The 21,975-nt window shown below is 40.5% G+C and overlaps 2 protein-coding genes across 4 annotated transcripts in view; one reads left to right on the top strand and one right to left on the bottom strand.

The window, feature by feature from the left end:
* Positions 1–15,591, bottom strand: part of kcnq5a (potassium voltage-gated channel, KQT-like subfamily, member 5a) — a 50,627-nt gene extending 35,036 nt beyond the window's left edge. The window contains exon 1 of one of the 2 annotated variants that reach the window (XM_088304941.1): positions 15,144–15,591. In XM_088304941.1, the coding sequence (XP_088161067.1) occupies positions 15,144–15,502 (359 nt within the window). In that variant the 5' untranslated portion in view covers positions 15,503–15,591. The remainder of the gene's footprint in view (positions 1–15,143) is intronic. The other variant, XM_088304943.1, reaches the window with a different exon arrangement.
* Positions 15,592–17,536: 1,945 nt separating this feature from the next.
* Positions 17,537–20,072, top strand: cnrip1b (cannabinoid receptor interacting protein 1b). 2 transcript variants are annotated; one of them, XM_088304893.1, is made up of 3 exons: positions 17,537–17,866; positions 19,160–19,304; positions 19,844–20,072. In XM_088304893.1, exons 1-3 carry the CDS (start codon positions 17,688–17,690, stop codon positions 20,006–20,008), a joined length of 489 nt encoding a protein of 162 aa, XP_088161019.1. In that variant the 5' UTR covers positions 17,537–17,687; the 3' UTR covers positions 20,009–20,072. The 2 variants fall into 2 exon arrangements, with proteins under 2 accessions (XP_088161019.1, XP_088161020.1); XM_088304894.1 differs by having other exon boundaries at positions 19,815–19,979.
* The last annotated feature ends 1,903 nt before the right edge of the window (positions 20,073–21,975 follow it).

The raw sequence follows: 21,975 nt of genomic DNA, 5'->3' as shown, positions 1-21,975 counted from the left end.
TTCTTTGAAACAAAATGGACAGTTTCTGTTTAAATTCCGGACATGGGTACTTGAGACTTTTTTGTGAAGGGGGGGGACATAGTCAAATATCTTTAATGTTTTTGGTGGACGACTGGTTAGCACGATGGCCTCACAGTGCCGAGGTCGTGGGTTCGATTCCGGCTCCGGCCTTCCTGTGTGGAATTTGCATGTTCTCCCTGTGCTTGCGTGGGTTTTCTCCGGGAATTCCGGTTTCCTCCCACATTCCAAAAATGCATGTCAGGTTGATTGGACACTCTGAATTGCCCCTAGGTATGAGTGTGAGCGCGGACGGTTGTTTGTCAATGTGTGCCCTGCGATTGGCTGGCAACCAGTTCAGAGTGTCCCCCGCCTACTGTCCAAAGACAGCTGGGATACGCTCCAGCACCCCCCGCGACCCTAGTGAGGAGAAGCGGTACAGATAATGGATGCATATTTATGAGTAGCGAAAGTTTGTATAAATGAAATAGCCCTCACATTTACTGCCTTTACAACCAGTCCCATTAATTCCGACAGTAAACATACATCCCAGTTAAACTTTGCTAGATACTTTGTTAAAAAAAAAAAAAAAAAAAGGAGAGTACCCGTCTATGGTTGCCATTTTCTGCATGCACAGTATTATATTGCCTCTACTTGGCTGCACCGGATTGCATGAGGCAACATTGAAGAATCAAGCCTGTTATACAAAAGCTGTATTTTGCCAGTCACAGTATTAATATCGTCTAAAAGCAGAGCTGGGTCGAAATAAATAAATAATAAATGATTGCAGTATATGAGACTGCTGCAGCCTGCTCTCACTGAACAATGGATGTCACGGGAACTATCAGGATAGTTAAGTGTTCCTTTTAGTCCTCCAAAGCATCAAACATTTACAGTACCAAAGTGTTTTGTGTTTTTTACTTTGCCCTTTATTTTCTCGTGACACTTAATTCGGAAAGGACAGGATAATGTTGATGATAGCGCTGTTTGTCACCGTTTTTACGTTATTTCCGCTGCAGCATCTATTTGCGAAAAAAGTACTTTGAATTGGAATTTGTTGGTGACTTTCTCAGTGCATCCAAATGTGACAGGAAGGAGCATGGAGTAAAGATGTAGGCGGCTAACCAGCTTTGCTTTAGCTAATTTATTTTGCAAATTTTGCAAATTTCCCCATTGTGGGACTATTAAAGGACATCTTTATCTTTAGCTTTAATGTGCTACGTTTTATTGTTTACATTATAATAGTGGTTGATGGCATTTAGAAAATTTACTTTTTCATATAGTTTGCATACAAATGTCATGAGTGTTAGCCTGCACATTGAATGTGAAATCAAACAAAAAATATTGCTGGCTATTTAAGTACAGTGGGTTTTCCGTACTCACTAGATGACTGTATGACTGCTCTATCCAGCTAGACAGACAGCTAACAGATTTATTAATCTCTTGATATTTTTGGGGGAAAACGGCAATAAACAAAATACAACATATTAATACAGCGTATCAAATATCTAACATTGTTTTCTGGCTACATTAGCATACATTTATGTCAAAATGTAAGAAATAAAATACAAACGATCACAACATAAAGTATGTTTTTAAGTTGTTTAGAGCGTGAATATTACCTTATAAAACATACATTCTGAATTAGGACAGATAATACAACATAGGTCAGCTAACACAATTAGCCTAAATAGCAAACTAAAGTCCACTAGCATATGATGCTAACAAACGCTGACGTCAGAAACGACTCGTTTTAAACATGGATTTAGCAACATCTGCCTTCACAAACACATGTAACTGTGCATGTTAAGACTGCAGATTGGATAAATAAGGCATTTTATCAGGAATGGTCACTTACAGCCTTACGTGGGTCAAGACGTCATTGGATATGTGTTATTCTTCGGCATTGAACACTGACGTCATCTAATATCGACCTTGTGCACATTACACATTTCACCACTCGAGGGTGCTAAACTCAACATAACTCCATGCCAACATAACATTGCACCAATTAAACCATTACAGTGGGGTTGATTTACACAACAACCACCCCCTACATGGAGGACTTTATCTCCGCCCATTACATGACCTGCTAGGCTGGTAGAAGCTCCTGAGCCACTTTAAAGCTGTGGCCGGAATCCGGTCGCTAGCGATGTGTTGATGGACACTGAAATATTGATACCGCTGATACTAGATCTTATGCGCTAAAACAGTTTGAAATCCCAAAAGTAAGACTTTGATACTTCAGCAATTTGAGGTAAAGGCCTTCAAGAACTTCTCTGCTGGCCTAACATAATCAAGAAATCATGATCTTATTCTTCATATTGATGTCATATTATATCCTAGTGTTGAATTCTTAGGTGAGAGTTTTTTATCCAATCAGAATTCCGCTAGCTCGTGTTGCCAGGCAGATTTTATCATACCAGGAGCACACACTATTAGTTCGAGGCAATCGTGCATGCGTCTCTTCTGTGTGAGTGTTGGGGCTCATACAGTTGATAGGAAATTGTGATTATGGGCACTTTGTGCCACGAGAAACTGAATATTTGAATTTTAACTGAATTATTGAATTACATGAATTGTGCAGCTCAGTATGTCTATCACTTTTACAGTCGTCCGTCTGTAGACGCAATGGCAGAGCGTAAATTGACACGGGTTTGTGGCACACACACACACACACACGCACACAGACACACATTAAAAAACCGCAGAGACACCGATTGTGATGTTTGGTGAGGCTACACAACGATCCTTGTGAAACACCTCAGTTGAAAGCACAACACGGAATGGAAGGCATTTAAGATGAGGGGCGCAATAAGAGGTGAGCTCAGTTCAGGTAGTAGTGGGCAAGAACGTCGCATTTCTTTATCCTTAGGGTATCTTCACAAAAGCATGCCACAAACACAAGACGGGCATTACCATGGTGACAGTTTGGACTCCAGAAGCAACAATTCCTCATATAATTGCTCTCAATGGGAAATTATGCCCAACAAATCAAAGCTGAATTCGATTAAAATAGTTACTGACTCAGACACAGCTGAAGATAAGCAGCACACAACACTAATGTCTTTTTAATGTGGGCTTCCAACACTGAGGTGGTCGCCCCTTTGCACAGCTGCTTGCCTTCTCGGCGAACATGCCAAGGAAGAGAGAAAAAAAAAAAAAGACATTTGGAGCAATTGGAGCAGGAAGTGCACAGCACAGGATCAAACCATGTGACGTAGGGAGAGGATGCTTCGGAAGTGTGCAACACGAACTCCTCGAACAGGACATGCGCACTGGTGACCCGTCCATCTTATGACTTCAAAAGAGACAAACACACCAGTCAATACAAACGACATTTGAAGTGAGCTACGCCGTGTTTGTTTACAGAGTGGACATGACCCTTACCTAATATGTTTCATGTGGTTACTCTACTGAAAAATCCTAATCCTAATACACATAGCGTTAACCCTCTTAATGGTGACCTGCTTCTATTTCGGTTGAATCAAAGTTTACACAGTTCACACACACAAGCACGCAAACAAAGTAGGGAGGTGCGATACTATCCAAACAGCCAGCTGTCCTGTTGTGTCAGGCCGCTTGCTCTGTTGGCTGCGGGCCTGGGAGAAGGCTTACTTTGACAAAACAGAGCCTCACTCCGCATTAGACCCAACTGCCGTCAATGGACTTGGCCCGACGCCTACAAACACACACATATGCACGGACACGGACACAGAGCCAGAGAAAGTGTCGACCACACTTTCATTCACAGGGACATTCTCTCTCCTTGTGGCTTGTTCACCATCACCCTTGGATAGCGACACACACGCACGCACACGCACGCGCAGACGCACACACATGCGTGGATGCAAAAATGCCAGGCTTCCAGTGTCAAACATGAGAAGCCAATGACAATGACAAAACTCTGGTTGCTAGGGGTAACACTGACTATGCTAGCAAATATTAATTTGGTTGGACTTACAGTAGAGTGATACCAGTGGAACCTTGACCAAGCTGGTAACCTCATTTTTATTTAGATCAAATCAATTTTACCCAATAAAATGATGGAAGTTTGATACCACTTTTTTTAGACCAATAGCAGTCGTCAATATTAGTGATTGACCGATTATCGTCCGGGCCGATTATCGGGGCCGATATTTGGCATTTTGGAGACACTGTGCGTCAACAGGCTCTCGATGGACGAGTGGTAGAAGGCCAGCATCTGCCTTAAACGTACCGTAGTGTTTGTGTTGGGTGTATACCTTTAAGTGGTGCGACCGAGCAAGTGATGTCAGGATCATAATTTGTGATCGTTTAAACTATTAACTCATTCAATGCCATTGACGGATATAGAAGTCATGTCAATTGTCCACACCGCTTATCCTGTACAGGGTCACGGGAGGGTGCTGGTAGTGATGGGAAAATGAAGCTTTCAAATTTGCTTCATGAACCAGTTTTTGTATTTTGGAGTCCTCTAGATGGCACCGTTGGTTGAAATAAAGGCTTTAAAATATGGCAAGTTAGTGTGCTTTCAGCCCGTTTTTGAACAGAGAGTGCCATCTACAGGAGTTCAAAAATACTACAACTGGTTCATGAAGCAGATTTGAAGCTTCATTTACCCATCACTAGGTGCTGGAGCCAATCCGGGCGAAACTGGTCACCAGCCAGTCACGGGGCAGACAGACACCGTCACTGAGTGGGAACCGAACCCACGATGCCTGCACACAAATCAGGCGAATGTACCGCAACACCATCAGTGACTCGGGACAAATATCAGTGATCAATAATTCACAATGTGTTGGGAAGGGCTGGCTTGTATGTTTTTTTTTCTTCAATATGTGTACACACACATGCACTGCACGCTCACACATAGACAACCTACTAAAATATTCAATCGCTTGAGGCCCCTAGGGGTGAAGGTTTGCCGCAATATCAGCTCAATGAAGAAGTAAGCAGTCAGACTAGGCTGCCTGATGTAATCTAAATGCTAGATACAAGCGAGAGGTGGTTTAATATAATAGACTTAGTTTTTGAAAGTCTTTTTCTAAAAGTTCTGTTTGATTGGGAAAATACAACGTTGTTTTTGAAAATATTGCTTTTTGTGCGTTGAGGAAAATAAGTAGAAACACTGTCGTTTGCTTGCCCAATCAATTGTTGGCCATGTCAAACACAACGTACAGGCCAATGGCGACCAAAGCGTCCATGTGGCTCTAGGACAAATTTAATTTTGGGACCCTTTATTTATGAAAATAATATTGACTTTAATCATTGATTGACTGTGAGGGCCACTATCCTGAAGAGTTCTGTGCGAACTCTGCCTGGTTCTTTTATCTTTAATGTTCGTTATGCTAATATTAGTAGTGATGGACCGATTCGCTTTTTTCAGGGCCGATAAAATACCGATTATTAGTAGTCATGGGGGCCGATAACCGACATTTGAAGCTGATATTCATTTGTTGAAAAAAAAGGGTAAAATGGTGTCAAACATTTTGACAAATAAAAACTCCCAAACTTGACTTAGTTTAGCCTTTAACTCCATGTTTATGAATCAAAATGAGTGATTTACAACATGTTAAAGCTTTTTTGATTTTAGAAAATAGAAAACTTTGTTTACTTTGTCTAACAAAAACTGCACAAAGCTCTCAGGATCAGCTGCATGCCTTAGAGTTCAATTAAAACATAGTTTTCTATTTGTTGTGAGTTGTAGTCGACTGATATTTATTACAATTTCGGCAAAGTCTGTTTCCTGTTGTCCCCCGTGGTGCGTGTGACTCGAGGTAAAAAAGCAAACAGGCAGCTTACTGCTGATTGGCTGCTACCGACTGCACAAGGATGGTGCTGTGGGCGGCCAATCTGCTTCTGCAGGCAGGGCCACCAGCACAGCAGAGAGAGAGAGAAAAATGTGCTGCAGCGATCCAAAATAAACCAGCTTTTAATTTGTCTGCCTCAAAAGTTAAAAAAAGGCCGATGGCGCTAATCGGTCTATCACTATTTAATGGATGCTAGAAAGATCGAGACACAGCAGGGGAACCTTCCCTGCGAGATTGTGGAAGAAGGTCTAACCCCCTGCCCCAGGATTCCTAATCTTATACTCCTGCCCAACGCATGTGACTGTGTGCAACACTGTGGCCTTAACTGAAATCAACTAATAAGTGTGCCAAGGGTGTCATAGAGAAGAGAAGCCAAGTGAAAGCAAGAGAAAGGTCAGAACAAGATAACGGCCTGGCTCAAGTCACCAATCCTACTTCCTATTCCCGCCTCCAACACACCTGATTCAAATGATCAGGATTTTTATGAGGCCTCTGCAGAGCATGAGAGAGAACTAGTTGAAACCATTTGTATAAAAAAAAGCGGAAACATTGGCAAAAAGTGAAAAAGTGCAATCGGAATACGTCAAAAACACATGAGAAGTTTGTCAACTGCCTCCTCAGATACACACTGAGAGCGCACTTCATGCGTGACCTGCTCGCATGTCACAGCACAGCCGTCATCATCCCTTCCGATGTTGCAAATTCTCACCATCGACTTGTGACAGATGTCGCCGCCGCCTGCCTCTTTGGCACCTCATGGCAAACACGCTTAATGGATGGACGACACGCAACCGGCCGCAATCTGACGCTCGCACGGATCGTTGCGGCAGAGCACTAGAGGTGAAATAAAACTAAGCTGAACAGAACTTTGTTTAAATCTAGTTGAAAACATCTACTGTGCACAGTGGTTGGAGTTAAACCCTGGACTCAAGATACTGCTGGAGATGTAACATTTTCAGATATGTACCTTAAAGGGGCGAGTCCTAATGATAGAGTCGGAGTTTGCTGGTTTATCTGCACGTGAGTGTGAGGTGTGGTTTACAGCAGCTGCTTGCGAGTGTTCTCATTTTGCATTTGTCCTTATTGCAGAGTCTTTCCTCACTAATCTACGCCTCCTCTTTTTTTTTTTTTAATGAATTCATTTTTTTCAAGGGACCTATTCAGAAATATTCTAATATTACCTGTTATTCATCATTCTTATTTTTACATTTTTTTCTTCTAAATGTATACAATGATATGAATTTTAAACCTTATTACCAGCTCAGGTGGCACGGTGGGTGAGCAAGATGGCCTCACAGGAGAGAGAGAGGTACATTGATTAATGTAATAATTTTTATTTAATTTTTTTAAATTATATAACAGTTAAATTTACACTGACTTGCCACAGCGTCCGCCTCAAAGCACGGCTGGTGCTTTGGATTTTGGAATTCCAGCGATATTTTAGCCATAGCGGACCATGCATTTCACACATAGGCCTTCAGTGAAGTCCTACTTTGTCCTACTTGAATAAAACCCCCTCACAATACCATCATTTATGACACCACGGCTGGACAAATAATATACTGACACACTGAGTGAGTGTTGGACGATCAAGCTTCTCTTGAGAAGGGCCTCGCAAGTGCATCTGCAATTAAATCCGCACTTTTCCCTCCTTCGCCCATTGTGGTTTATAAGAGCAAGAACAGACGCCTCGGACGAATAGTGCGCGCTACTGGTATTGTGAAACCTGCCTGGCAACACGAGCTTGCTGAATTCTGATTGGATAAAAAGTCGCACTTAAAACTACAACACTAGGATATAATATGACATCAATGTGAAGAATATAATCATGATTTCTTGATTATGTTAGGCCAGCAGAGAAGGCATTGACCGCCCACCCTTATTTTAGGTACTAATATTGGTTGTCACGGTATTACAGGACAGAGTACGTCCTTTGACAACTCAACACGGGACGTGTGCTTATATTTCTAAATACGGGACGATTCCGTTTTTCAAGGCACGGAGAAAGAACAGCAGAAAATTTTGGATCTGACAATAGAACAGTAGTAGAAGTATCAGAAATGTCAAATGCGTCGCTGAAGACGTTTGGAGTGGTTTTGGTCAGAAATGCGTGTCAAGCGTAGAATAGAAGTGAAAAGGTCAAGGGTAAGAACAAAATGGCGGAAAACCCTGTCTCTGAAAATCACCGTACGTTGAATAAGCAAAGACAAAGTTATTGAATTTGATTGCATGTCTTTTAAACATCTGCGGAACTTTCCAAATAAAAGCCTTCGTGACAAACATGATTTCTACCCAGTGGAGATGATTACTGATCATATGACTAACCCTGGGAAGAAAAGCCTTTTCCATTTACATCAATATGAGCGGCTGTGAAAAGAAGATGGGTGGTTTTCTTGTCTGAATCGCCGTTCTTTTCACACAAACCATTGAATGCGGCACCAAGGCCATTGACAACATGGATCTTGTTTGTTTTTACACACCTGGGGGTTAGAACCTCAAGAGGTGAAAATCTGTTGATACCCCCCAGTGATCCAAGGCCAAACAGTACGCACATAGAAAACAAAGGAAACAAAAAATACATTATAACCTCTCAGGATGACAGTCACAGTTAAACCTCTTTATTACGACAAACTGTACAGACACTGTTTTGAAATTGAATTTTAACATTCTTTGCATGTGAATGTAAGAAGAACTTAACAGTGTCCTAAGAAATAGATTTTTTTTTTTTTTTAAAAAAACGAAAGCAAACTATTTTGTCTTCGGTGATGCAAAGCATATGTGGAGTGTGGGAGGTGAGACGCTTCTGATTAAGACTAAACATGAAAATGAAAAAGAAGAGATCTATCCAGACCATTCCAGTTGCACAAATGCTCGGCTCATTCATAACATCATTCCCATTCTCAGACTTGTTCAAATTATGAACATTTTACATTATTCCCTCCCCCTTTGACACTTCCTGACTCATTCAAAGCAAAGTCTCACATTTCCAACAATAATTCCATAGTATTTGACTTCAGCTTTTCAGCATTCACAAGACAGTTCTACACAAAGTAAATTTTGTAGTTTGAAATCCAAATCAAAATAGTAGTATAGCACAACTTGGGAGGAATGCTGGAAGCTCCGCTGTATTAATAAATAAATACAATTCATTAATCATGTAAATTGCCTACAAACTGTGTGCCATCGTGAGCGTGTGACTGTGGCTGGAAGTCATTTCTGAATGCTTGATTTGTCTGTCCCACACACTTTTGTTTCACGCCATCTCATTATGCAGATGTTAATGCTGCCCGTTTCCCAGTGGGAGCACTATTTGGCAAAGGAACGAGAAAGAGAAGAAGAAGAAGAGGAAGAAGAATCTGGCTTCATCGCTCATGTTTATATTGACAATGTAGTGAAGAGTTCATTTATGCAGCGATGAATTTAAAGACTCCATGTGTTTACATGGATTAAGAACATGCACATCCATAAGGCACACACACACACACACACACACACACACGCACAGCCGCATCTGTTTCAACACAGCGGAATGATCAAAGTGAATATTTCTTTCATAAATCAAATACTTTCTTGTGTTAGTGTGCGTCTCCGTGAGAGGGTGACACATGTGTGTAGCATCTGACTGTGGGCGGTTTTGAGGGTTTTTTTTAAGAACCCCCCCCCCCCCAAAAAAAAAAGGAAAAGAAAGTTTTGATTGTTACGGGAAAATTATTTTTTCCCCCGAGCAGCTGAAAGATCCCAGCAATCCAGCATGCACCTGCAGCAACTATCCAGCTATGTAAAAGCTCAACGCGAGTGAACGGAGAGGCGCAATTGAAATAATGAACAATATTATGGCGTATGATTGCGAGTCACTGTCAGAAACATGGCTTCAAAAGGAGTTTTCCTTCAACGTACACCATCATTATTGGAACTTGCTCTGAAGTTTTTCCACTGCAACAAATCAAATGGGGAGTGGACACAGAGGAATTTGGAACAAACGAGAGTTATTACGTAATATGACTGAAACAGTTTAGAAAGGTCAACCCATAGTGCTAAAATCATGTCACTGTTCGAGCAATATCATTTTAAATTCCTGGACGGACGGAAAGAGGGGCGGACGGGCGGGCGGACGGACAAACAGACAGACAGAGCGATAAAAATATATTCAAATATAAAATGTAGTTTTCATTTTACTTTTAATGTTATTACTGGCTGTATATGGTGCCCCAATCAGTGATTGGCCAAATTTCTGCAGAAAATGACACATGACATATGTCAATCAATGCCGATCACAAGAAACTTGCATTGCGGACTGCAGCCAACTAGAGACCAGCTCAACCTTTCCATAACATTGCACGGACCCGCAGCAACCCAAACATACATGCATCAACACTTTTCTCTATTTTCTGACATGTTACTGATCAAACCAGTAACTGAATCATGATATTCATCCATCCATAATCTTAACCACTTACTAGGGTCACGTGTGCGTGCTGGAGCCCGTCCCGGCTGTCACTGTCACTTGTATAGTGAGCAGGCGGTGTACAACCTGAACTGGTTGTCAACCAATCCAAGGCCACGAATCATAATATAACTTTGTAAATTTTCAATTTGAAATAATGTCCATTTTTTTTTATAATAAAGGGATGGAAATTTGGATTGATTTTTTTTTCTTTAATCTCATTCAACAATTAATCTGGAAAATAATAATTGACAGATTAATTGATTATTAAAAGAACCGTTAGTGAGCAGCTCTAAAAACTGAGAAACGTACGATAAGCTAATGCAAGTGATCATCGGAATCGGTATGGGTCAATCTCACTCATGGACGATCTGAATCAGAACTGGCAGCGTAAAACTCTGATCAGAACACCCCTAATGTATACTGAGGTATAAATTTCTATTGTGGTTTTTCTAACAGATATTGCGATTTTCTTTAAAATGTAGAGTTTACAAACGTGATAGAAAATGCCATTATACCATGAAAACAATAAAAGTTATTACTGTAATAATGCAAAGACATTAAAGAGGTTTGTGAGGGAGGCAGTTTTTTAAAATACTTTCTCTCAAGTATAATTTGGGATTCATGTGTAATTGTGTATAAATTTATGTCAATAAAATCCTTGCCCCTTCGCAGCGCTAAATTGATTAAAATATATAATTTTGAGGCCTAAGATTGTGTAGATCTCAAAACTCAGTACTCTGTGATGCAAAATACTGCAAATTTTATTGATGAGATTATAAATCTTTGATAGTATACGTTTGACATCGAACCGCTTCGTCATGATGACGTCAGCCGTTTCTGTGTTCCGGAGTCTGAGAGCGTCTGCTAAATAATGTGTATTATCTGATAAATCTTTTGGTTCTCATGTCAAAATATCACATTCATTCTTTGTAAGTTCCGTGGAAGGAAGCTGTGCTTTATTGTTTTTTATAACGAATTTAAACAGTACATCCGTTCTATTAAATATTCTCTCAAACCAAAGGCGCTAAAAACAATAGAAATTTGCAATAATTTGAAGGGGTTTATAGATATATATATTTTTTATTTTTTTTCCCCTAGCATGTTTTTCCCTAACCTTTTTCTGTCTGTATATGTGTTTAATTTTTATTTTATTTATTATAATACTTTATTTTTTACTATTATCTTGACTAATTGTTCCATTTTCCATACTGATTTCCACATCTCACAATTTGTTGTATCATTTGCAGTTGGCAATAAAAACAAAATTTAAAAAGCGCATCTGCTAAATTAATAAAAAAAAAAAAAATTTTTAAAAAAGTGTCTGCTAAATTGCTAATGTTATCATCGTCCTGACACGTATTGTTTGGAATACAACATTTCTCTTCATAGGTGCTGGCTCTCCGGCCTAACGCGGTTCTAGCCTTCAGTTAAAAGTCGACTGTAAACCTAAGCACTTATTTGGGTCGAATCTGTATTTCACTTTAGCAATTAGCACATTTAGCCACTCCTCGTTAGCTTCCTCGTTTAAAATGCTGCTTGTTAGTGGAGTAGTTTATATGTCACCACAGAGGAGACAATCCGTGTGATGCAGCTTGTTGTTGCTGCTGTGCACGGACTTGCATATAGTAAAAAAAATAAATCTCGTATTGCTGCGGCGCAATATAGCCTGGTGGCTTGCATTCAAGTAGCGATGAAATAAATCACTTCCGGTGTCTACTTTCTTAATAAGGCTTTTAAAATGATCATCACGGGGTATTTTGTATTGATTTTGTATTGTATTTCAAAATTGGGCCGTAATCAAGGATGACTAAGATCACTTTTGCGGAACAGTTGTGAACAAAGTGCATGTTCTGTAGTTAGTGAAAGCCATATGGCAAAGTTAGTTAATCTGTCTTGTTTTTATTTCCGACACATTAGCCAAAATTTCTTAGTGAGGTTTTCACTTGGCTCTTATGACGAAGCAAAAAAAAAAAAAAAGATATAAAAATAAATACATTTTGACTACTACTAACACCACCATGACTACTAATAATCGGTATTGGTATCAACCTAGAAAATAGCATATCGGTCTATCACTAGTCCTGACAGGGCATTTGTGTCGAATTTTGAGGCAAAAAGTGGATTTATATTATTTTAGAATAAGACGGTAATCAATGGCCAGCCTAAGATTGCTTTTGAGTAAAGGCAGCTTAAAAATCTTGTTTTTATTTTTGATAAATTAACGAAATCTCCAGATCTGTTTTTTGTAGTTCTTTGGGAGCGTTCTATATGAGCTCTCTAATCTCGTTGCACACTGAGTACAATGAAAATAAAGGACTGATTCTGATTCTGATTCTGGCATGTTTACAAGCAAAAAGACGCATCTTCCTCAGCCGTGACTTGACTATTTGCTTAATAGGAAGTGCATGTTGTTTTTCCAGACAGGCAGTCAATGAAAATCAGCCACTTTCACACCAAAGAGAAGGCGGAACTTCTCTTTCCCACACAGCGACTGTCTCTGTGTTTCTCCAGATCAGCGGGGATGGCCACGCGAGGAAGCCCAAGCTAATGTTTCATTCAGCCTGCGCAGCTGACAGCTTGTTGACCTTTTCTAAGAGCCCCTCCACATGTGCTGCGAGCTTCCAGTCTTACATAAGTGCACCGAGGCAGCAACGGGGTCCAATTGGGTGCTCGTTGTGGAAGTGCAACTTCATCGGGGGGACAGTGTGATATGTCGCCAGATGACATCTGTGTTGTCATACGCAAAGGTTAAATGTGTCTAATGACCACCATAGCATTCCTCAAATAGAGTCAGTTTACTATTACTACTCTTGTGTTATGTTTTCCCTCTTGGGTGAGACGTTTATTTGTTTCAAGTGATGATGAATCCACTGATTAATTGGGAAATGGCACCTACTAGAGCAGGCGTTACTATTGTTCAGTTCATGTAAGAAAGTGAAGTGATGAGGCATTTATTTCTGTAAATGGAAAATATATTTAGCAATAATTTGAGGAATGGCGTCCACGGGAGCAAAGGCCACAATATGAGAATACACAGAATATCAAATGTAAATTATATAGAAGATTTCCTGAGGGATGAGGCTTTTATTTATTTATTTTTTTAAATAGACAATACAACCAGCGATTACTTGAGGAGAGAGCGGAGGGGAAAAAAAGTTGACGTAAAAAAAAGTTTAAAAAGTGAGGCATTAATTTTAAGCACCTATCTCACCGAGGCGCAAGCATTTACGACTGTTGACAAAGGTAGAAAATTATGTGTTCATGTCAGGGTTCATTCAAGGTCGAAAATGTTGGGCAAACGGTCGCCAAACGTTCGGCAGACGTTTGCCTACAGTTTCAGCGATTTTTCTTGCGACAAGAAAGATACAGACAAACGTCTGCCAACAGTTTGACGACTATTTTCGACCTTGAAGGAACCTCGAGGAACTCTGATGTGAACGCATCATTTGCTGCCTTCGAAAACACTCATGGTTGTTCGCCCCTCAATGGAGGACACATCCAGTAAGAATTTGGCGAATGGTGTCTACAAAATTGGATGCCATTATTTGAGAATATATAGTTTTTCAAATGTCTATTATATGAAAACAAAATTTCCTCAAGAAATAAATGTTTATTTGTTCAAATACACAAGCCAACCAGTGATTACTTGGTGCATGGCATCTACGAGATCAGAGGAAGCTATTCGAGGAAATTCAGTGCATTAAACATGTATCCACTGACAACCGATTTGTTCTTCCGGAGGGATGAGCTATTTATTTGTTTAAATACACGAGGCATCCGTTTGGACACGGTGTAGACAAGAGTGGAGGCAACTATTTCAGGAAATTAGGGACTTCCTAATAATTTATTATTATTATTATTTATTTTTTTGCATCGAAGTCGCTATCTGAGCCACACACCCTGGAAAGCGATACCTCGGATCCGATAAATCTACAATTTATTACGAAGAAAAAAATACTTTACTTCTTACTACACTTGTTTACTTTAATGTGTGTCATCTTGAAATGTTGTCTGATTGTGGGGTGCTGTGTTTCTGTCTAAAAATACAAACAGTCATGGCAATATACCGTCTTTGCTGGGTTCTGTGTGAAAGGCAAAGGAATTAATTATATCACGGCACAGTCAGAAGATCATCTTATCAGTTTGCTGTTACTGTCTGGAAATCCCTGTAGTGCTCATGCTCCATTAGTAGACATAACTGCAAGGTTATCCAGTAGTTGCATTACTTCATTCATTCGTTCTTTCACCCCATTTAAGAGTCAGTACTGCAGGCGGTAATACAATGGTTAAAGCGAGGAGGGAGTAACAAACACTAGGTCGGGTGATCTGTCAACGCCTGATTGACGATTTGAGAGTTCATCAGTTGCAAAGTGTGATAACAGCTCCAATCAAAACTTCAAATATAATGCAGGAAAAACAATCATACGTACGTGCTCACTTTTGACTGAGTGTCATGAAAATGATTACTTTGTGTATTTATTTTGAAATAATTATCCAGAATTTTTAAATAAGCCTTTACACATGGTCGTTCCTTGGTATTTTGTATAGAATTTTGTGGGGAGGATATTAATTTAATCAATTTTAGAATAAGGCTTGAATTAAGATGGAGAAGTATCTCAAAGCTGCAACTGCACTCTTTTGTATCACTGCATAGTGTGTTCATACTTCTTGTTTTTATCTTTAAGAAATTAACCAACATTTCTAAATAAGTCGATTCACTAGAGTATTTTGTTTATAATTAATGGGCAGGGACGGGGTGGTACATTGGGGCTAAATTAATGTAATCTATTTTGGGTTAAGGCTGTAAAAAGTTATAGGAATAATTCACTTGGAGGCTGTGCACACTTAAAGTTCACAGTGAACACAAACTCAGGTTGTTATGTAAAAGTTAATAAAAGGGCACTCACACAAAAGCGTGGTAGACGAACGCCCACTCCCGGGGTCTCTCCAGGACGTTGTACAGGTAGTTCTGGAGCCAGCGGTAGCGCGCGTTCCTCCTGCCGCCCTGTGTGCTGTACGCCAGAGGCTTGCCCAGCAGACTGAGCCGGGCGCCCTGCTTCCTTCGATCGGCGCCTCCGGGCGGGCTCAGCCCGTCCCCGGCTCCGGTCCGAACCGCGTGGTTCATCGTCCTCTGGCCGAACTCCGCGTCCCTCGGGGGGAAGTCCCGTGCCAGGCGTCCCGGGGTAGTCTTGAGCCAGATTCCGGAACCGACAACACCACAACCACCGCCGCTGCCGCTGTCGTCATTGCCGTGACCCCGCGGCATGGCATCACCGGCGCGGGCGTAGAGGGCGCTGGCAGACCGGTGGACATTCACACGCGGCCGGTGGCTCCTCTGCTTGGGGGTGGGGGTGGGGGTGGGGGGTTGGATGTCGACTTTTTTCAAATGGAGTAATGTACACTCGTCATCTTTTATGGTACAGTGCCTATCCGGGCTAAACACTTGTGTGCAAGACGGAGGAAGAGTGGGGTTGCGAAGAAGTGGATCAATGGAGACAATTGTGGGGAAGTGGGTGGAGGGTGGGTTTGTTGAGGGGCACTCTCCCTCCCAATCGGGCTTCTTCTACCAGCTCCCAGAGGTTGCAAAAGTACTCGTCTTAACTAGAAATACAGATACTTAAAAATAAAATACCGGTACACGATATTTTTGATCATTTGGCCCAATGGGGGGGGGGAAACGATTGTCGTCATCTGTGAATGTGCAAAAAGTAACAAGTGCATATTGACAAAGTACAGATACTGCATGTGTATTGAAATGTAGGAAGTAAAAGTAAATACTCCAAAAAGAAAAATTCTTATAAAGTGCAGATACCTGAAAAATCTTTGTACACTAGGGAGTACTTGTATTTCGTCAGCAAGCCAAGTGAAAAAACATCAAATAATGTGCCAATATCGTATTCTATTCCACCCAAAATGAAATTTGACATTAAACTACAATGGTATTGTACGCTTGGGGTCATTTATAAAACATCATGCACCAATTTACAGACTCTACTTGGCTTTGTTTAAGTGAAAATTATTCGGGAAAGGACGGAATTATTTTGACTTTTAAAGCTTTTGGGGCGGGGCTTTCTACAAATCTGTTTCATTCCCGCCCAAAAAAAGGCCAACGCACCTACTTCCGGGTTGGCTCGCCACCTGATGTGCTGACGTCAGGTGACAGAATGAATAGTTGTGGAGGCATGTCCATTAAATATTTGTTTCTTTTTTTGTTTTCTTCTTTCTTATGTTATTTGTTTCATTGCCGCTTGGAAAACGGCGTGTTATCCACCTCCGAGTTAGCTAAAAAAAAACAAAAAAAAACAGATTGCTTTTGATGAATTTGCCAAAAGATTAAGAGTTCATGTGATTACTGCCATCGTCTGTAAACTTGTTCATGTTCATTGAACCCAATGAAAGTGTCTGGAACGGAGTAGTTGTGCTTGTATTGCGTCACCAACTTTATTTAAATCAAAATGACTCAATTTATGTTGGCGTGGGGGGGGGGGGGGTTGTGGTATTGTCGCACTTATCAGGCCCACTTCTGTTTTTGCCCATTTGAAGTCTTCTACTAAATGAAAATTTACTCTGACTTCATTTCGACTCTACCAAGTAACAGTACTTTTAAAACTACTTTTTCCGTGCATGCATTTTTCACTGAGAAAGTGAAAGGCATGTAACTGTACTTTGAAACGAGAACATTGCGTTTACTGTTATGATCCAACACTGACATCTTGTGGCTTAACATTGTTCTACATAGGATAAAAGATGATTGTCAATAGGCTGCTCGGTAGACAGGTAGGCAGATAATCGGATTTTTCATTCCACTTTGCTTATTTTACAGATTGGAGCCATTAAATGTAATTTAATTTTTCGGTTTCATATTTCGCTGTGCTATGGTGAGAGTGAGACTCCTGGTGTTAGTTCACAGCCGGGTGAGTGTAGGATTGTTTCCTGGGAGGGTTGAGGAATATTTTTCTGGTATAACACAGGGGGCCGGTCAAAGTGTGGCATCCGGCCCGCGGCCGTAGTTTGGGGACCACTGCTTTAAGGCAACCCTCACAAACATACACGTGGTACACGGCTGCAGCACAAACTCACGGATCAGGATTGTATTGGAACAGACATTTTTCCGACGGGGCTGGAGCTCCCCCTAGCCCCAGTGTAGCGCCGTGCATGGTCGGGTGACACCACGTGTGTGCGTGTGTGCGTGTGCGTGTGTGTGGGGGGGGGGGGGGAGGGGTGTGTGTGTGTGTGTGTGTGTGTGTGGGTGAGAGAGAAAGAGAGGGAGGGGGGGGGCAGTGTTTGGGATTATCACGAGACCGGTTCTGAACATTGGATTGGGATTAAAACAGAGCGCCAGTTCAGGCTGCGCGCGAATCCCTTTTGCGTGCGGACCCATTTAGGCTCTATGACACCTGGGCTCGTTTGACACATATTCATCCATCACGAATTTAAAACCGGGTGTTGACATGGCCGACGTCCCGCAGCTCGTCAAAATCGGTATTTCGCTGAAGATGCTACCGAACAACACCGCCGTCTACTTCAAATCCGACGGAGCCCGGTTCGGACAAACCCGAACCATCAAGCTGCTCACCGGCTCCAAGTACAAAATCGAGGTGGTGGTTAAACCCGGAGCGGTCGAGGCCACGTAGGTAGACCTCTATTTCTGTTTTTATTATGGGATTTAGTCATTTTGGGGATTTGTTTAAATTTATTGATCGAGGAAAAATATCACAAAATGGTTAATAGCTGATTATTAACAATGCGCAAAAATGTGAGTGATGTGTTCAGGTGTCACAATGACTGATGGGTGACATGACAACTCTATTTCGAAAGTATGCTTTATTTCTGCATGCATGCATCGATACAACTATCCGGTAAATAGGAGTATGGAGTGTGGAAAGATAATAACAGAATTGGCGTGATGTATCAAACAAAACGGTCAAACACCTTAACCGGGGATTAAGTCTTATTTTAGGAGGCACCAGCGAACGCATCATCAGGACACTAAAAGTTTTCTCCTGTGTTTTCACAATGACGTGATGTATGTCGTGTTTTATTCATTAAAAAAAAATAAAGATAAAGCTCAGATATTTAAATGTATTATGTGCCAGGTTGTGTGAAATTAGGTCACACACACACACAGGGCATGATGCACATGTCAGACAGAATTTGGGGCACAGCTGTGCCATGAATCGCTTGGGCTGGCAGGGGGGACGATCAAAAGGAGCAAATGAACAGCTGCGGGTTGAAGTTCTAATACTATCATGTCAGAACGAAGGGGTAAGAAGAGCTGCGTTGGTGGGACAGATTAGCATTATTAGCTAATTGTGTTACCATGTTCTGTTCAAAATGTTCTAATAATGTTTTGTGTCATATGCCACAGAGGGTCACTATGAATGTAAAAAATATAGATACAGAAAATAAATCTACAAAGGTTTCGACATAATAAATTGAACAAACATATAAATGCAACACTTATGTCTTTATTTCCAATTTTCATGAGCTCAGATCAAAGATCGAGGACTTGTTCTGTTCTCAAAACTCTCAAATACTGTTGATAAAGCTTTATAAAGCGCCTCTCCTTTGCCAGGATAATCCAAATTGTCAAGGGCGCTCATTAGACGACATCATGGTTAGAATTAAGGTGTGCTTTTGACTGTCCACAATAAAAGGCCACCCTAAAATGTGAATTCAGCTAATCGAGTAAAACTACACGTTATCAAGTTTTTGGCCCATCTTCCAAATGTTTAGTTTTCTAGCTGTCACTAGAATGTGGCGAGACCAATGTTTTAATAGTTTAAAAAAATAAAGATTAAAAAATACAAATCAACAAAAAACAGGTCACAAAGTATTGTGTAAAAAAAACAAAAAAACATTTTATACAGAGCCTCATGACTCATCAACCAGTCGTCAGTCTATCTCATTCTTAACTGGGCAGGTCGATGAGCTTGGGCGGAATCACCTTCACGCTGGAGCGACAGTCCAAGGACCCTCAGTCAGTGGTTTACACGGGCCTGTATGACACCGAGGGCGTGGTGCACACCAAGAGCGGTGAGAGGCAGCCGCTTCAGATCAGCATAGAGGTACATGTCAACTTGAAATGGGAAGCGTTGTAGTTTTTAAAAATCACCATCATTTTTTTTTGCCACCTTTCATTATGACTTGATAAGAGTACATGATGAAAGTGAGTATTGCAAAAAAAAAAAAATCTGCCGTTTCTGGCCACATAGTGTGTTGTTAATTTGATATACAAAAAAAAAAAAAAACAACCCATGAGAGATAGTCGGCATCATTTACAAGGTGTCAATGATAAATGTTGCACATTCACGAGAACACCTCTGAGGCCTTGCATAAAATAACAAGTCATACCAGGAACATTTTGTTTTGTAGTTAGCACAAGTGCTCGCTTTTTTGGGGGGCTTTCTTTTTTTTGTAAAGTAATGGCACAACAAGCTAGCACCCAATGGTGCCTCACACACCTGCGAGGCAGATGTGCTAACCAATAGTCCACCTTGTCGGCGCATTATTTCCTTTTGGGGGGCGTTGGTGGGCGGTGTTCTGAAATGCTTGTTCATTGTGCTTCCCTATGGCAGAGGAAAACATCTGCATCTGTGTGTCATAGTTCACCGAGATGGGCACATTTGAGACGGTGTGGCAGGTGAAGTACTACAACTACAACAAGCGGGACCACTGCCAATGGGGCAACAGCTTCAACAGCATCGAGTACGAGTGCAAACCCAACGACACACGTACGCTCATGTGGGTCAACAAAGAGACCTTCATTTGATGGAAAGAGACACACACCTGCGCATATATAGACACGCATACACGCACACACACACGTGTGTCTATGTGTGATAGTTTTAACTATTCCACTAATGCTTGGGGGAATGTCCAATGGGAAGCATTTCTCTGTTTTTAATGAAAATATTTTCTTTCAAAAATGTTTCTTCAACCCCCCCACCCATTTATTTTTTTTCGGAAGTATTTGTGGGTTAGAAATATATATTTTTTATTTTTAAATGAAAAAGAATAACCACATTATTTGGAGATACACTCGTCATTGGACCAACTTCTGCATTCCAGTATTTTACCTTGATATTGTCTGCAAAATATGTATCTGTCCTTTATTTTTCTGAACACAAAATTTTTTTTTCTTAGACTGTAAATATTTTTCATTCATAATTTTTAATTTTCACTTCTTTGGTTAAAAAGAACAACCTCACATAATTTGGAGATGTAGGCCTTTCATTTGACCAATTGAGTTCCAATAGCCTACTTTTTCCCCTCCTGGATATGACTATATATACACAATACAACTTTATTTGGACTCAGGTCAGCGTGTTTTTCTTTTTTGTTATAAACGGTGCTCAAGTAAAAAACAAAAAAACTCGACCACCGGGGTTATGAAAGAAATGGTTTGTGTTCAAACTAAATATTCGCTGCACTGTTTTGAACTCTGTATATTTGCTTAATGGACTATGCATTATTTTTTGATACTTGGTGATGATGTGCTCCTGTTTGCATTGTCTGTGTTCTCTCTACCTCTAACAATGACACTTGATGTACATCATCAAGTGTGTGATGTCTTTTCCTTTCTTTTATATCTAAATATATTGTATCTTTGGTACAAGTGACATGTATTCAAATTTGTATTGGATTTTTTTTCAAGCTATATTTGGACTTGTGACCTATGCAAGAATAAAAAATACAAAGAAGTCAGTGGTGCTGCAGTAGAGTCCATATTAGCTTGTGTGTGGTGTGCAGGTGCCTCTCTGCACAGCTTAGCTTCATCTTTAAAGCCCAAAACAAAGGTTTAGAAGTTCTAGCGAGGATTTAACGAGCGTGTGGGAGGCAAACTTTGGCCTAATGATGGCAGGACTTAAGTATGTTAGTGGCTTAAACAGAACAAATCCACCTGTATGCACAGTGCAGGTTTCAGGGTGCAGATGGAAATCCTGGTTGGGGAGGAATCCAGACAATGTGTAGTGAAGTCCTACTGACACCAGGGAGTGCTCAAACAATTCATAACAAGTAGGGAATCCAAACTACGGTATTGTACAGGACAAAACAAATTACAACCATCCACTACAGATCCCCAAAAAGCTATTTTATTTTTTTGTTTATTATTAAAAAAAAAATTGCACTTGATTACATTATGCTCAATATTACTGTACCGGTGCATTACTGACAATTATGTTTACAATTTATTTTTTTATTTCCAGAACGTTTCATAGTATTAGTGTAACTCTGGATAGAATTAGAATTAGAATTTGAATTTTTTTTTTCTTTTTTAGAATTAGAAATCCCCCCCCTAGTGTGTGGTTTTAATTTCATTTTAAAATGCACTAAACAATTACAGTTAAAAAATGTAAATGTAATGTAAGCAAACGCAAATGCATTTGTATCGTCATAGGACACAAAGGATTAAGATTTAAGGGCGCGATCTGAAGCAGGTTCGTATCGATTCACATTCAGGGCTAACTCAAATAAAATATCCACAAAAAGCACAAGCATTTGACTATATAGAGACATACAACCAAATGCATTTTACAACACACAAAAAAATTAGCATTTAAGCACAAAAGTACAACGCAGATGTACAAGACTTTCATTCAAATCACCCCATACAATTACCAAGATGCATCGGAGTTTCTGTTTAAAATAGCTCGCGGACGATGTAACTACACGTACGACTAGATATTAAAATGTATTACCTTGGTTTTATTAGTAATACAGTATTTATAAAGTAAA

The sequence above is a fragment of the Idiotropiscis lumnitzeri genome, chromosome 9, assembly GCF_059441095.1.
Source record: "Idiotropiscis lumnitzeri isolate Australia: NSW breed Sydney's pygmy pipehorse chromosome 9, RoL_Ilum_1.0, whole genome shotgun sequence".
NCBI classification, from domain to species: domain Eukaryota; kingdom Metazoa; phylum Chordata; class Actinopteri; order Syngnathiformes; family Syngnathidae; genus Idiotropiscis; species Idiotropiscis lumnitzeri.
Note: the sequence above shows the minus strand (reverse complement) of the source record. Positions and strands in the feature narration are given on the sequence as shown.

Excerpts from the sequence above, each read along its gene's own strand:
- cnrip1b (XM_088304893.1), top strand. The coding sequence starts at position 17,688 with ATGGCCGACGTCCCGCAGCTCGTCAAAATCGGTATTTCGCTGAAGATG. Across the intron at positions 17,867-19,159 it reads CCCGGAGCGGTCGAGGCCAC|GTCGATGAGCTTGGGCGGAA; the intron begins GTAGGTAGACCT and ends TTAACTGGGCAG. Across the intron at positions 19,305-19,843 it reads CGCTTCAGATCAGCATAGAG|TTCACCGAGATGGGCACATT; the intron begins GTACATGTCAAC and ends TGTGTGTCATAG.